This window comes from Stegastes partitus, unplaced genomic scaffold (genome assembly GCF_000690725.1).
Source record: "Stegastes partitus isolate 25-593 unplaced genomic scaffold, Stegastes_partitus-1.0.2 Scaffold501, whole genome shotgun sequence".
Lineage (NCBI taxonomy): Eukaryota > Metazoa > Chordata > Actinopteri > Pomacentridae > Stegastes > Stegastes partitus.
The window spans coordinates 90,549-108,147 of record NW_007578232.1 but is presented as its reverse complement, the minus strand read 5'-3'; the positions used below and the strand labels follow the sequence as shown (position 1 = coordinate 108,147).

At 42.0% G+C, this 17,599-nt stretch overlaps 1 protein-coding gene across 1 annotated transcript in view; it reads right to left on the bottom strand.

Moving 5' to 3' along the window:
- Positions 1-13,350, bottom strand: part of sema3d (sema domain, immunoglobulin domain (Ig), short basic domain, secreted, (semaphorin) 3D) — a 33,361-nt gene extending 20,011 nt beyond the window's left edge. Inside the window, exons 1-4 of the mRNA XM_008287442.1 lie at positions 13,070-13,350; positions 5,948-6,209; positions 2,218-2,378; positions 27-89 (exon numbers count right to left, since the gene is read on the bottom strand). Of these exons, the coding sequence (XP_008285664.1) occupies positions 27-89; positions 2,218-2,378; positions 5,948-6,155 (432 nt within the window). The 5' untranslated portion in view covers positions 6,156-6,209; positions 13,070-13,350. The remainder of the gene's footprint in view (positions 1-26; positions 90-2,217; positions 2,379-5,947; positions 6,210-13,069) is intronic.
- Positions 13,351-17,599: the final 4,249 nt, after the last annotated feature.

The window sequence follows — 17,599 nt, the reverse complement described above, 5'->3', positions numbered from 1 at the left end:
TTTTTTTCTTTCTTAGACACACTTACATTTGCATTTTTGCCAGCCAGTTTGCACATTTCAACCCTGTCCCTCGGAGCAGGCCAGTGAATCTAAACAGATAAATGTATTAATAACATCTCATAAAATCAGTCCTCTTGCAGTTGTTTCCCATTTATATGCCATAATTCACATTTTTAAGTAAAGAACCCTTATCTATTAAGAACGTGGACACTTCTATTTGCTGTGCTCTATATGTTTGATTAATCATTATCATACACATTCCAGTGCGTTCAAGCTGCTGTCAGCCAGACCAAACAAGATCTGACAGAAACGTTCATAATACTCCTGCTTTAGTTTCTCAGCACTATTATAGAGGAGAATTTTATGGATCTTGTTAAAAGGTACGAAGTCACCTCTTGACCCCCAACCTGACAGGAGCCTAAGTGCACCCTAAGATCTTTTCTGAATCCTTTTTATTGGCTTTTTAAGGCTAAAAACAAGATCCCTTAACTATGGAACAGGCTGCCAGACAGCTTTAAGGCAGACAGTTGTTTTTTGGGTTTTGGGGTTTTTTTTTCGTCTTCTTAGCCGGTGCAGATAGAGAAACAAAGACCAAGGGGGTACAACATGCAACAATGGTCCTCAGTTGGAATCAAACTATAGTCAGTTACACAGCAGGGAGGTCTGTTCTTTATGTTATAAATTGAACTGACACATGGTTTTGTTTTATCTCCCTGTTTTGTTTTGGGTTTTTTTGTAATTCTATGCTTTGTATTTAGTTTTCCATTCTGCATTTTACCTTCATTTGAGCATAAAATTGAAAAGTGCTTCAAGTATGAATTCAAATGAATAAGAACAGGCAAAGTTTTTGCTATTCACCTCTATCTGTTTCCAAATACCCGACGTCGGCTACACAGTAATGACCACCTCCAGGTGCTGGTACGGAAGATCAATTGAACACCAAGTCATGCCTTTAAAGTACCGCACCATGTTCATACATGTGTTATAACAGGCTTATGTGCTTAGCGTGTTCCCTCCTTTAAACCCTACCAAGGAGAGCTATCGCCAAACTTAATGGTCGAGGATTTCAAACAGAAAAACAGTGTTAGAACACGATGCGTTAGCTAAGTACAGTGTGCCTATGTAAGGGCTTAAACTGGCTTCGAAGCACATAATTTGACACGATGAGTGACCTAGTTTAACGTGGAACACGGGGATGTTTAAAGACAGCGGTAAAAAGTTTACCACGCAGGAGCTATCTTCTGAAAATCAAGGTAGAAACACCTGGAAAGCTTGTGAGAATCATTTTTGTTTTAAGGGCTGCCGGTCCCATTCCAGGTATGCGTCTTCATTAACTGATGAACACTAAGTTTGTATTCGTAGATCATATTAACTGTCAAGGCCGGTCCCAAAAGGCTCAGAGAATTACACTTTTGCCGGATATCTCCCTGGCATCAGTATCGATGACCCGAGGGGCAACAGAAAGGCAACACTTTGAGAGCACGACTAAGAGTTAAAACAACCAGATAAAGATCAAATAAACACACTGTCTTCCCACTTGCGGATCAACCTCAGCTGCATAAACACACACTCACATCTACAAACTTTAACATATGGCACCCATCCAAATGCATTTGTGTGTTTGCGTAAATGTGTAACGGCGAGTGTGCATACCCCCGCAAATGTGTGTGTGTGCGCTTTAGGTATGCAGTTGTATGTCAGTGTGCCCTCCAACATGCTGACCCTGACCTTTCCAGACAGACAGCTTCAGACTGCTGCTGACTGAAAGGTAAGCGCTCTTCTAAAACACTACATGGCTGAGTGCGTTTCAGCAACACAGTAATGGAAAAAAAAATACCTTACATCAACCCAGCTAATGGCAAGAAGATATAAGTGTCACGGGCTGAAGCTAAATGACTGTGCGTTCTGTAATGGGTTGCTCCGAGCATGAATTTGCGAGTCCGGGGATTAGGTGGCTTAATGTGTATGGAGGACTCCAACTTGAATTTCCTCCAGCGCTATCCCTCTGTCAAAGGGTGCAGGGACTCCTAAAGCTGCTGTAAACACATTGAAGTCTACCTAAACAACCTTTCAAGCACGGCAAACAGCCTGAACAGATACGAACCGTGCAGCTATTACACTCAGTTCATTCTTGGCTTCCATTTCCTTCCTCAAGTCTGAGTTTGAATCATTCTTATCTGTCTATTTATAATTTACACATTCCTATCTTTAGCATACCTTTCTGGGCGCTTTGGCCAGATTGTCAGGGTCAAGCAGGTAGATGTGATCCCTGGCTCCCAGCAGAAGACGACCTCTCTCCTCATCCAACAGCAGAGAGTGGGAGTGAAGGCCGTCGGAGGGGCCGAGAAACAAAGATACACTGCCAGCCTGCAGCAGTTCTGGCACGGAGTCAGAGAGAGACAGAAAAACAAAGAGATGAGCAAATCTCTGCATAGACATGAAAGCACAGCTTACATTTACAAATGCATCATCTAGTGTCAAATTACAGCACACTGGAAAGCAGACTAGCGCAGGATTACGCTGTCAGGCTTAACTTATTCTCTGTAGTTTAAGTCCAGTTTAATCCCAAAAACAAGCACTGGGTTGACTCTTACAGAGGAAGATGTGTCTTGGCTTGTCTTAAAATTGCCTAATACTCTCAGGTTCAACACCTTGGTTGCACATGCTGATAGAGAAGAGATACAGTTGCAGAAGTTTGGACAGAACATTACCTCAGTAGGTGCACTATCAGATATCTTTATCGGGGTATTTTCTCTTGGTATTTCTTTATCCGTGAAGAGATCGCTCTGTTCCAAAACAGCTGTTTAAATGAGGGATTTGTTCATTCTAAAACTGCCTTTCACTCTACCCATACTTGCCTGACAGGACCTCATTTGCGGATGACTGAACATTATCATAAACGTGAGCTGTGTGGCTGCCATGGGCTGTATGAGATTAGATCCTGATGACAGCCGGTGGAATACCTGTTGCTCATCTATTACATGATGGTGTACGTTGCCGCTGACCACTTTACACGCACTGCATATAAAGAGATCAAATGCATGCTGTAGGTTGTTTCAGTTAGCTGGACTCCCGGAGTCCAGCGTCACTGGTAAATAAAGTTTTCTGGGAGCTGAATACTGGCTACATTCTCAGCCCAATATTATGTCCTTGATCTCCTTGATCTGAGGAAATCTCTTCTATCACCAGCCTCTTTTCAGTGCACCAGTATAGCAGCGTGCCTTGAATAAACACTGGCTCAGTGCAGGGGAGTCCTGTGGGAGTCACTCTGAAAGGATTGACATTGTGATTACCCTCTTGGTGTGAAGGATTAGAGAGGTTACCAACCTTCAATATTTGAACTTCTGGGACCCCTCCACACCACGCAGTCCTGCATAATACCTCCTCCTATACACCAGCTCACACACATAGAGCCCCCACATGCTGATATCTCTCACTCCTACACACACATCATGCCCCCAGCAGACTAAACCTCCCAGAGAGATTAGGCCTGCTAGCCGTTGGCTAGCGGTAATCTGTTCTGTAAACACACAGCACTATGAGCCCATTGAAACAGTCTGCTTCTCTGTTGCCGCTTAGCATAGAGCTCCACACCTTTCTTCTTAGAGGAGAGTCCTCGACATGCTGAAAAGCTCCTGATTAGCTCGTCTGCTGGAGCTTGGAGGTGCTCCCATATAAACAATTATTTGAGTAAGACATCACCAAGATGATTTAGAGCCAATGGCTTTGTGCTCTGCTTAAAAAACTAAACTTGAAGTTCTCTGACTATTTTAGTGCAGCAGACAGTGTTTTATCAGCCATATGCGCGAGGGCAAGAGTCACATTTTAACATGAAGTAGAACAACATTCATTAGGAGTCACCTCCTGTATTCTGTATTCAGGCCAGCTGAAATGAGGCTGCTGCTTACCATCACATTCTCTGTCATTAATATGCACAATAGGATGTTCTGTCCGTGGCTTCAGAATATACAGAGTAGCGCGACAGCCAGTATCAAATGTTGGGTCAAACAGTGATGCTGAATACAAGTTAATCAAGACGAGCTCGAGAAAAGCCACATCGAATTCAGCGCCATGTGTTTTGATTTATTGCTACTGAGCAAATGTGTTCGCTACATGAAGGAAGGGAAAGCTGTCTTTTCCAATTCTTTCGGTCACATATCAAGACCAAAGGCATAACAATAATCCGACTGAGGCGGCGCTCAAAAATAGTTACATCTCTGTATATTATGAACAGATGATTTAACTTTTCCTTGGCAGACGGCCACGTGGTCTAAATTGTGGGTCTGGATGAAGCTTACGCTCCCAAGATGTGATTTTCAGAGGAAAGTTCATGAGTTTGCAGTTGTTTTGGAGGTGTTCATTCAATCAGGGATGATTTCACTTTGATCACTTCACCCTTCACTCACTGAAGCTGTGCTTTCACAGGGGGGGTGATGTGATGTTTGAAGAGTGATCACTGCTGGGTGGTGTTGCTTTTAAACAGTGTGCACTGATGAGATGATGACAAGATGTGTGCATGATGTGTGCACTGGGTTGAGGTTTGGCTTTTGATGGATTCTTCTTGGCCTCAGTCATTCTGAATAAGAGCCAAACATGGACATTACTCTACTGTTGGTACTCAGAGGTCCAAAGGAAACCACTTCATAGTCAGATGACCATTCTCTTGAATGAACTGTTAAGTTTGTTCGGCATAGTCAAAGCCAAGAGACACACCCTGACAGAGAATCAAAAAAGTTGTCTCTGATATACGGCCCCATTGAAATGCCACGATAACGAACGGCTTTATTTTATCGACTAGTTGGTTTGGAACAAACATAAAATGAGACAAGCTGTAGAGCGAAATACTGGCCTAACTGCTGAGTAAACAAAGTCCCTAGTAATCATTATTCTGCAGCTACTTGCATATATTTATGTTGGACACTTACGACACACATGTGTGTCTATTTCCAGCCATTCTGGTTTTTTGGAAGCTTTGACCAAAAGGGAGCTTTTGGAGGTTGAAGTCAGAGTGAGTTTACTTTTAGGTCACAGTGGGGATTCAATTTTATGGAGCAAGACTGAAGTTCATTTGTGTGGTTCCTTACAGCTGATGCATAGCATGAGGGATGGAGACTTTGAAGTAAAGTTTGCAGTGGAGTTTAGAATAGGTTTTAAGGGGTGCAATAATTTAGCTTTCCTCTTGTGGCACAAAGCAAACAGACTCGGCTAATGCAAAACTAAACACATGGACACCGTTCGTGTTGCTGGGGCCGGATAATATACACACAGCAGATTTAAGGACAATCTCCTATGGATCAGAAGCATTAACATTTATTGGAGGTTGTGACATATGTGACAAGACTGCTAAAACGACGCATTTAATCAAATTTAAACATTTGCATTTTGTCATCACCGTCATAAATATTTAAAATGCAAGCCTGGCTGGAAGTTAGTTTAAAAAGGATTTATGTGATGAGTGGATTAAAGTTTGTGTTTGAGTTGTGCAAAAAGTGACCAGAAAGTAACAAAAGTGACACACAAAGAGTTATGAAGCTGGCTAATGGATCAGTAAGGGAGCCTTAAATCTTTTGTCCTGTTTCACTGAGACATTTCAAAGACAATTTATCTTAATAGTGCGGCTGACGGCTCTAAACTCTCTTTCACTGTTTCTATTGCCTGTATACAAAAAGTCACAAGAAAAATGAGACACATGGGGGGAAAAAATATTACAATGAGATATAAAAACTTTGCAGGATGCACAGTGGATGACTAAAACACTGACGGGACAGAAAAAATGACGAAAAATTCCAGGGAATCATAGGTGTGAGTCAACAGTCATCTGACCACAGATTGACCATATTGCTCAGACTGCTCTGGACACAAAACAGTATGGAAAGTATAAAATCTGAAGTTAAATCTGTTATAACAACAAAATTAGCACACAAATCAACAAATATTCAATTCTTACCTCTGTGGCTGAGTTTGACCCGGGGGACGCTCTGTTTGATGCATGATCCAAAAGGGAGGGTGGCCAACAAAATCAATCCCACTAATGGGACCCCTGGATGGGATATTACCATAATCCTCTTCCCTTTGCCGCCATAATTACTGCCAGACAGGCAGAACAGAGCCCCAACTTTATTCAAACTCTGATTACTAGAGTCTTCTTTCTTCATGGTGTGTGTGGAGTCTCCTTGCTCTGTTTTCACTCCGTCCTGTGCTGCAGAGCCCTGGAGGGAGACCGGCATAAAGAGTCAAGCTAGGGAGGAGCAATCATAAGTGTGTGTGCGAGCGATCTCATCTAACTTGTGCACACGTTTCTGTTGTGACCGTTCAGCTGTTTCACCATGGAGCCCCGCAGGCATGTCCCCCGTCCTTTGCCCATCCCACATCAGCTGTTGCCTGTCACCGACTTTCCTTTTGTGTCGCCTTTAAATCTGTTTGCCCCCAACAAAGGTCAGACTAACAAAACAGTCCACTATCTATCAGCCTCTTTCAGTTTCTCTCTCGCCTCCATCTCCTTTTCACACAGAGAACTCGTTTAAGTCTGCGCATAAAAGATACTTGCCAATAGTTTCGGCGTTGGCTGATGACCCTGTCACTTCCTGCTTTATACGCCGTAAAAAATGGACGATGTCCTGTTTAGTACCTCACAGCGGATTAATGAAGCCTGAAGCACAGACATTAGTTCATACTTTGTAAAGTGAGCTGAGTCAAGCTTTATGGGAACACTGGCTGTTCTGTCACAAATAAGCACGGACAGCTTGAGCACTGTGCCCTGTAATTGAACATGGTGATATGATGGTAGCAGAATGACATAAACACTATTAAAATGTGGCATTTCGGTCCACGTTATTTCGACCTGACAAACATCCAGTTGCTCCTTTAAATAAACGTGTGGATTAGAGCTCTGTACAGCATGTTATGAAGGGCGTTCAACTGACAGCATGAGCTTGTTTTTTTTTTCCTTTGATAAGACTTGAGGATAAAACAAGGAAACACAAATGAGAAACTAATCATTAAATAATAGCTAAGTAGTTCCTGAATAAATCTAAATGATGCCAGTGTTTTATGCAGTTCAGTTTGAGGTATTTAGGTATCAGTGAACCTGGATTCTGTTTATTTTCTTTAATCAACTCAAGCACAATTGCGTGCATTTTCGTATTATTTCAGTCCAACCTCGAGGAAAGTAGGGCATCACACCAAGTTCTTCGTTGGAATGCGTCATAACTTAATGTTGTCGTTACACTTAATTAGAATGTTTCTGTATGTAGCGCATCACCTTTCCAAGACCCAAGTATCACCGGCAATTTTTTAAAAATCTACGTCCCTGCAAATTCCGCCGCCATTAAGCTACTAATTAACCAGACAACTGATGAAGAAATTAGTGAACGCATCAAAAGAATGCCTCCCCCTCAGACCTTATTGCCACCCTCATTACTTTCCTTCCACCCCCATCTCAAATAACACACATCAGCCTGTCACGTAACACATAAACAATGTCGAGCTGAATTAATAGATCAGACGTAGATAGAGCACACACACTCACATATCTCACATACTGAACCCGAGCATAGGAGAACACACACTTTGGGACAACTGTATTGTCTACGAGGCAATTATATTCATTCACACCTCTGCACACAGATTTCCAGCGTATGATAAAATGTGAAGAGGCATGTTAGCAGACAGGCATAAGCTCTAAAGCTACAACTCATTTCAGTTCATTTATTTTCTCTGTCCAGTTTTGTAATCTCATGTTTAAAGCTTGACTTCATAGAGGAGAATCAGGGCAGAGTGGCACCCGTCCAAGTGCCCCGTAGCTTTAAACTGAAGAGGATTAGACCCTGATAAACAGACTGCTGTTTATTTAAGATGACAAATTGAGGCACCTTCGCACCTCCAGGGTTAGAAATACAGATATGGCGCCCCGTGAGATGGATGGGCAATCGGTGCGAGAGCGCGAGAAAGTGAGAGGGGTTTAAGTCCGTGCAGTCTTTGCACTTTCTGAGCGACGGCGATAGTGCTGATGGCGGGGCTTATCCTCTCCACAGTGTGTTCAGGGGAGCAGTGACACGATTTCACCCGAGTGAGAAGCGTTTGAGTAATGTATCTCTTTTCACGGCTTGAGTGCCCACATCTCTCAGCAGTGCAGGCTTGTGCTGCACCCGTCTAGAAGAATGCCTCCCAAACAAAGGAGGGAGCCCAAGTGTTAGAAGGGCAGCATTAAAAACTCTCCATCTGCTGAGAGAAGGATGACAATAGGACAGGCACTGCAGCAGGGACAGTAACTCACACTACTGTAGGCTATCAGTCAGTCGATACGTTACAAAGTGTGAACAATAGAGATAAAAACAAAAAGATGGCGGAAAAAGAACAAATGAGAGGTGAGAATGAGGAGGAACAGACAGCTTGTGCCATGTGGGTTAAGCTAACACCCCTGCTTCCTGGCGGCTGAAGTCCCTGTTGTCTTTGGCAGCGTGGTCGGCACACGGTGCAGGGGGTGATGGGAAACAATCCTGATGGAGATGGTGACAGATTTAATGCAGGCAGCCAAGTGCTGCTGCCCTCTGATCTCACCGCAACGTATAGCATCTTCTAAGTGTCACTGCATGAAACATTTCCAGTTTGGGCTCAACATCAAGGAAATAAACTGTATACATGCCATAAAACACCAACTCATTAGCCGCCGCTAATTAACACTGTTGCAGAAAAGCTGAGACGCTACAGTATGTAAAAATAATAAAGTAGCTGAACTTTAAGCGCACGACGCAATATTCCCAGTAGAAGTTCCAAGCAGTCATGAGAAAGGAGCAGATGGTGAAGAAGTGCTCCGGCTATGGGCATTCTTGCATCGAGACCACCCCTAATGAGGCATTTAGCAACACCCAGGTGCCCTGTAGAGTACACTATTATCAGACCCCACCATCTCCACAGGACAGAGTGCATTAGCACGGCTATTTGTCTTTATTCCCTGACCACAGGCACTGACCTGGCAGAACAACATAGGTAATTGTTTCTAGCTCTCAAGACATTAGTTGTTTTTCTTGGCAAAAGTCAATCATCTTTTTTTAGCCGCGCATTTAGGCAAGCATGTAACTCCCCCGAGAGTCTGTGTGAGTCCATTTCTCATAGGGAAAATACAGGACCGCCACCGGGCCACACTGTTTGTGCTTTCACTAAACAAAAACTATAAAGCGTATACAAGAAGCATTAAATTTTAAAGTCGGTCTCCGAGCCATAACACTCGACGGTAGTAAAGAAGGAAACATTGTTCCAGTACAGTGAAGCACCACTCTTGCACTTGCTCTTTATGTCCTGGCACTGAAATAATACCATATATTTTGGAGAAAGGGTCATTTATTTCACTTTTAACAGCAAGTTAAAAGACTTTGGGAACAACTTAAAATAGCACGGCCATCTCTGTGTCCAAAGGCTGTCAATAAAACGGATCTGAAGGGTCAAACATCAACGCCTTCGAAGTCCCATCCAAACCATTTTGTCCTCCTTAATGCCAAACATGCTCGCTGCAGATCTCCGTGTGTTTAACTGCATGCTGGGAATTAACCGTTGACAGAGAACAAGTAAATATGAAACATGTGATCCTTGTGGTAAAATAAGATTATTCTGGACTGAGAGCAAAAAAGCCCAAACCCACGTAACTCCTGAACTGAAGTTTGTTGGCAAATTTATTAGTACAACTTGTTTTTCTCCCTCCCTACATTTTTCATACTCAGGTCATAAAGTAAACATCAAGGCCGCAAGCTGTGATTCATTTTAGATTTTAACCACAAACATTAGAGCACCTTATCTGAGTGAAACACAGTATCTATCAGCACAGCATGCATGTCTTTTGGGAAATTACACATCACTCCAAAAAATTGAATGCAAAACAAATTGCCAAAATATCTCCTCGCACACAAAATTTAATCATCCAAACATGGCGATGGAGACAGAGATGGGCTTTGAAGTTGAGAACACTGTCGTAAATTAGCCCTAAATAATGAATGAATGTAGAGTACAAAACATGTTAGGTAAGGATATTTAATACCTCTCCATGGACCAGCACGGGGATTATTTGATCCCTTGCCACTAGGAAAGCCTGTATTTCCTGCAGCCATTTACCTTGTATAAATCATTAAATGTCTGATTTCTCAACACGGCTACAACAGTAGACTGCTAACTCCACTACCACTTGTCAAAAGAGTTTAACTGAGGATTTCTTAAAGCAAATCTTTCAAGGCATATTTCGCGCCACAAAAACACATGAAAAGCACCACATAAAAAAAAAAACAAACATCACATGTCATTGCACGCTGCCTGAAACCACTATGCATGAAATCACTGAATGGTGAAGCCCAGACGAGAGGACATTCCAATGGAAATCCTTCCGTTGTGGAAGTAAAGAGTTTGTCTATGGGGAAAACTAAAGAAGATGGATATAATTCCAGCCCTGGGGTCCTGTCTGTCCACATTACGTCCGTCCCTAAGCTGCTATCTCAAAACACTGGTAAGAGAATACTGCGGGAAACTTCTGGTATGGTAACCAAATACGCCAAAGCCAGATAATAATGCGTGCGCACCCTTTTATTAAAGACTCACTTTATGTTTAATGTTGCGGTTTAATCTTTCTGTCAATGGAAAACCAAATGCAACTGGGACAGAGCCAGCAGAGGTCTGCTGTCACACAAAAGGGTTAATGGAAAAGGGGGGCGAGAAGCGATACTCGATCTGTGGTTTAACTCCTCAATGGAGAAGATGGAAAAACACAAAGTGGAACCAAAGTTGTGGGGTATTCAGAACGGAGGACACACCATGTAAGTGAGACAGTGCCATACAGAGAAACATGCTGGCAGGTTTGTTGATAATTGACAACAAGACAAGTAACTCTACACATACTGAACAAAGCGTGACCTGGGCATGCAACTCTGAGTGTCTGCACGCATGTGTGGGTGAAAGCTAATACCATCCTGAGGCAGGCAGATGGGAGCAATAAGGCATGAAAACAAGTGAGTGACAGATAGAAGTGCTCTCACTTGTCTCCGGATCGCCTGAGGATTCAGAGATACACCCCTGCATGCTATGCAACAACTCTTCTCAAGAGCATTACTGTCCCCCCACAAACTTAAGAAACAAATCTATTGTTCTCTGTAAAGCTTTTGCTAAGGAGGTTATCTCCACGCCAGGCCCCAGTTCATTTACAGACCGAAGATTCAGAGAGGCCACAGAGCTCCGGGGCAGAGAAACCCAGCCAGGCCGTCTGTCTGCATGTCATTGGCACCTAGCCGTTGTAGACTCTCTAAACATTCTAACATCATCACTGCGCTAAAGGTGACCTAGATGCTTTTGTCTGTCTGAACTGACGGATTATGGAAACAAGACCATATTAGGTAAGGCGGGTGTGCAGCACGGCTACGAGTATGTTTTAATAACACTTTCCACCCCGAATCTGCTGAGTTTTGAGAAACCGCTCTGTCAGTTTTTTTCAGTTTTCATCACCGCTCAGGAAAAAGCCTCGGCATGAAGTGCATGATGTTGTCACACGGCTCAGGAATGGTGCTGTAGGCCATTCAAAACACAGCTGAATATTGATGCTGGGATTTTTTTTTTTTCTTTTACATTAATGTTGGATCAGTCCAGACACGCTGCATAGAACGGGGGAGAATTAAAGCACACGGGAGGCTCGGGGTTAGCACGAATGCATGAATTGATTGATATAGTGAACAACAGATCATACCCAACCAAAGACCCTCAAGTAGTCTCACATAGTATTTTCAAATAGAATTCTCACAGAAAAAAAAGGTCCCTATCAAAGCTAAGATTTCAGCAGTAGTCTTCAGCCTTCCCCATCCCCAGTGTATGCAGCAGGCTGTAATAAGTATGCCTGACACCATCCCGGTGACGCAATGTTTGGACAGTGTTTAAAGCAGAAAATCAGACAAGATTTTCTGACTTGTCTTTCTGTGGCCCGAAGCAGAAATCATTTATTTACCTCAGTCATGCTGATCGAAAGCCTTGAAACACTGCCAGAGAAATCAATATCCACACAACTGAAGCGTCTCCCTCTCGCTGCCTCCCTTCAACCACCACCACCCCCCACCCCTCCCTTCAACCCACAGCTCCTTGTAGGGAGGTAGATAAAGCTTCAGGAGTAAGTGGAGAGTGGGCCATTAAGACGGTTTCATATACAGCCAGAGATGCCTACTATGTTTTATTTTTTTTCTGTTGCTCGGTGAACCGTTGAAACACATCAAGTGAGCTCCAGAAGCAAAACAAGTACGTTCACCGCAGCATCTATAATGTGCCGTATATCTACCATGTGAATCTTTTGGATGGAGAGAAAAGTAAAGTGCACTTAGTCACGTTCAGTTTGGGAGTATTTGGAGCTCCCACACACAAATAGTGTCCAAAATAAGCATATTTGATACCCTCTCAACCAACTTCTTATACAGTTAGGTGCATTGTGAAGCCTACTTTACCTCAATGGAGGAGAAAAATAAAACACTGATGCATTCACTTAAGGCTGCAAAGGCATCAAATGACAACTTTGAATAGATTTAAATGCATACAATTCACATTAATAGATTCACTGGCATTCTACCATGACTGTTTAAACACATTACTGCTCTCTGTTGAATACCCAGAATGATGATTTCTTTTTTTTCTACAATTCCTGAGAAGAGCGAAGGGGAAAAAATGGGGATTATGCTTCCCATAGGGGTTTATCAAATTCTCTTTCATCATAATCTTTTCAAAAACTTCTCAAACTTATCATGTTGCTATGCTTCAAATAAAGTTTTTCGAAAAGTTTGGCTGACAGGAGCAGGAACAAGGTTTTTTTTAAGGTGCAGAGCTGTTGGCTAAAATATAAAATATCAAAAATACCTGAGACAGTAAAGTCCAAACTTACAAACTAAAAGAAAAAGAAATTGAGTTGCTCTCTGCCCTTAAAAAAAAGATGTGGAGCCACTTCCAAACATCTGGACCATTTGCATTAATTAGTTAATTACAATGCAAAAAAAAAGAAGGATACTAAATCTAAACTCCACAGAGTTTTAACACAAACAGCAGATCCATATAATCGTCTCACCTGTTTGCGCACTCCGCTCGCCTCACATGCCAACAGCAGCGTCTCACGCAAAAAGTTTGTCGATGCGCAAAGAAAAGCCGCCCAATAGTGACACTTGCACAACTTCGTTCCGTCCAAAAGAACAGCGGTTGGATAAAATGAATTCTTCCCCCAGCTATTTCCACTCCCCTCGATGTTAGTTAAACGGAAACAAGCGCTCTTGAACTCTTGGCTCTTCAGTGTGTGTGTGTGCGTTAGTGTGTGTGTGTGTGTGTGTGTGTGTGTTTTGGATGGCTGGTTGGTCTGTGGCAGATCGCCCCGGGACAGACAGACGGCGAACTCCCCGCTCTGCTGCTGCTGCTGCCGCTGGAGGGGAGGGGCCCTCAGCATCTGTACCGCTGCCAACAGGGACTGACTGTCCAGCGGTCACTGCTCATCTTCAGGTTTAGCCAAAAAGAAAAGCTCTGTGTGCAAATAGTTTATTTGTTTATTTATTTATTGTATTTTTTTTTTGCTCAACATTAAAAGACACATAGACTAAAGTAAAATCAATGACAGAAACTGCAATCAGTAGAATATTACAACTTTGAATATTTAATACAGAATGCAGAAAGCGTTTATTGCCAAGTGAGTTCACACACTAGGAATTTGACATGGTGAATGAAACTGTGGTATACAACACCAACAAGACAGACAATAAATATATCTAAATCTACAAAAAAAATCTAAATAAAATGTTATATGTAAGAAAAGTATAAAAGTACTATGTAAATAAAAAGTAGTGAGTAAAAGAGAACTAAACTTGCCTAAAGCAGAGTAATACATGAGAAAACAGTTTGAATTAATGCATTTACAGTGACATGAAAAACATCAACAAAGTCCATCCATTATCTATACACCACTTAATCCTCATTAGGGTCATGGGGGGCTGGAGTCTATCCCAGCTGACTCAGGGTGAAAGCAGGTTCACCTGGACAGGTCACCAGTCTATCACAGGGCTACACTTAGAGACAGACAACCAAGCACACTCACATTCACACCTACGGACAATTTAGAATCACCAATTAACCTCAACATGTTTTTGGACTCTGGGAGGAAGCCGGAGAACCCGGGCAGAACATGCAAACTCCACACAGAAAGATCCCAGTGCCCCCACCGGGACGCAAACCAGCAACCTTCTTGCTGCGAGGCAACAGTGCTACCAACTGCACCACCTTGCAGCCCGCCACATCAACAAAATAATTAGTGCATATATAGTTTATGTTGTTGTTGTTACTTGTTTGTTTGTTTGTTCGATTGATTGATTGATTGATTGATTGATTGATTGATTGATTGATTGATTGATTGATTGAAGTTTACTGAAAAGAAACCAACACGGGCAGGAAACCAATTGCAGTAATTAATGGCTCATAACTAAAAGCTTTGGTAAATGGTTGATTAAATATGAACAAATGGATCAACAGCACTTGATAGTGCATGTTTTACGAGCGACTGAGAAAGAAAGCGTGAGCTCACCGTCTTGATTTGAGCAACATTGACAGAAAGAATGAGGACATTAAAATATTGCAGGGTGGAGAGATAAACAACCTTGCGTGCCTTTGGTTTTTTTAGTAACTGCAAGTGATTCATACGAATTTGATTAGAAACAAGAATGCGTGTCCTGCCCCTGGGATAATCCTATTGTTAAGTCTGTGATAGGCAGGCCTACATGTCCAGTCAAAGCCTGTGCTGATACATGTTCCTCTGGGTTTCTTTGAAGCACTGGTAAACAGAAAGCACCACTGTTGGTTCAGGCAGCAGATCCTAAAGGGTGGGATGCCTTATTGGCCACATGTCTTCCAGACATTACTGTGCGATGAATGGAGGAGTTGATTTTGAAGTAAACATAGATTTCTTTGGCGCTCTGCTACATGTAAACACTGACTTGAGTCAGTCCAAATCCACACTTCTTTTAGCAGAAGCTGTGGAAGAGTCAGAGCCAAGTATGCACACTAGTCACATTCATCAGAGATCATAGCCGGCATGTTGGACCCAGAAAAGAGATCTGTGGAGTGGGTCCCACTCATAAAACAAGATGGGATGACTGGTTATTGTACTTTGGTGGTTTTTAACTTCTTGCTGTTCCAACTCTGGGTGTGTATCCTCAGCAGATGTGAAAGGGTCACAGTTACCTAAGAGGATTAGGTTATAGGTCAACAGGTGAAACCAGTATCCTCCCTCCCTGTTGGGAGGTTCGGTGTCAGGGTGTGCACTTCCCCAGGATAACTCACGCAGACACACACAATCGTAAAATCATTAGTGACGTGCTGCGTTTGTGATATTAAAGACTGCACTCTGTCCAATGTCCATTTCATCCCTGCCCATTCTCCTGAGAGTGATAATAAACATTGTGTGTGTATCTGTCTGTTCTTCACCTTTCACGACAACTGTGCAGCCGATCTGCTTCACACTTGACGGGTGTATTGCGAGGAACCTGAGGAAGTGTAATGTTGACTTTGAAGTCATTTGGATGAGCGTTCCACATATTTTGGCCCAACAGCTGGTTTCTGTTATGCCTTCAAAGCAGTATCCTCAGCAGTACCAGTATCTTTTCATTGTCGATACCATGAAAGGCATGAATCTAGATTCTAGAACATCCTACCTACCTACCTGCCACATTTGAAGTAGAACAATAAATCTGTGAAATCTGCTCTGCTTCGTTCATAACGATTGAACATTGCTGATAACAGCTGGAGTCAAGGGAAGCAGCAGTTTAGCCAATCACAGCAGCTCTTCTTCTAATGAACCGACTAATGATCCAAGACTTTGGTACAAACCTGTTCTTCCAAACACAAAAATGTACGTTTGGACTCATCATAGATTAATCTGTAAACCTGAATGTCTCACTTTGTTTCATAGCTCAGCAGGTTTTTTTTAGACTTCATCTTAATTATGAATGACGGAATCTGTGTGTGTTTGTGTGTCTGTTCTTCACCTTTCTCGACAACCGTTTATTCAATCCACTTCATGCTTGGTGGGTGTACTGGTGGGCACACAAGAAAGTGCAGTGTCAAGTTTAAAGTCATTTGGATGTGTGTGTGTGTGGTTGTGTGTACTTGAAGTACTCATGTTGTGGGGCCATAAATCTGTTGTGTTTCCATGATGTTTTTTGTTAACAGAAACTGAACAATTAAAAAAAAAAAAAACATTCCCAATTGACCTCTCTGAAAAAGAGTTAATAAGGGATGTTAACCCGCTTTTTTATAAAAACAATTTTGATTTACAAAACATTTAACTTACAAGTGTGATCAGCTGTTTGCACTTCTGTTGTTGTCTTTGCCTCAGTGCAGCATGAAACACTGTCAACACCAGCAGAGATAAAGATTAATTCCAAATTTGAAGACTTCTGTCCATGTTTCTCTTGCAAATGACCAAAGTTTTGTTGTTTTCCTCTTGTTCGTCGAGGTTTTTTTGTTCGCATTTGGCAAACAACCGGGTGTGTTGTCTGCTTCTTGTACTCTGTTTATTAGAGTCATGCTGACCAGAGCCTATGACACCACCTTCTGTCAAAACTATTGTTTATTCTTTCCAGTTAATAAAAACAAGCCAAATTTGGAAACAAAAAACAAGTCCACATAATGTACATTATTGCATACTAGGTTTAAGATTCAGTTTGCAGTTTGAGTAAGATTAAGTAAGGTTAGGATTTGCATTATATCTGGCAAGTAGTGGCTGGTGTTAGGGCAAGTCTCCAGCACGTTGTTGTAAGTTGATGTAATGTGCTCTCATGTGATGGATACTTGACAACTGATATTTGCGTCATTTTAAAGATATGGGCAAAGGGGCATATGGGTTTTGTCCCATAAACTATTTATACATTTCACAAGTTCCAGACACCATCAAGAAATAAGCAAAACTTTATCCTGTCATTAAATAACAGTAGGAAGATTACTCAAAATTAAGCAGAGAGATGAACAACTAAGGTATCCAGTCTGATTTAAAGTGGATGTTCCTGTTTCTTAATCTGTTAGTGACAGAAGCACTTCAAGAACAAATTCTAAAAATGACTAGTCTCAGATCAGAGAGTGATTATGACAGTGATCAACAAGCACTACCATCAGAACATTGTCTACTTTTCATTGTAAATTAATTGGGAAACTGTTTTTTGGAAGATAGCTTAAGCCGATTGTGGCAAAGTTCCCAGAACAGCTGCCAAGTTCTTTAAAAATCAGGAGCAAAGACCAACAACAGCCCAGCAAGTGGTCCCTTTGTCCAATTAGGAGTATGAGCACTTCACTAAAGTATGAGTAAAAGACAAAACTGTCCATCATCTGTTGTTCAGTCTTTCAAGAAATTTGATTTTTTTTTTTTACCCAAACAAAGATAGACTGAGCTATAATATATAAAGCACAAAAGCCATAAAGAAAAGGGAAAATTGTGTTAAGCTACGATTATAATTCTGATTATTTTATGGTTTCATTTATGGTTATAAAATGGGATTTTAATGAGAATTTTAGTCCATATGTGAATGTATGTGTGTTGTTGTGCACTGCATTCAGGCGTAAAATACCG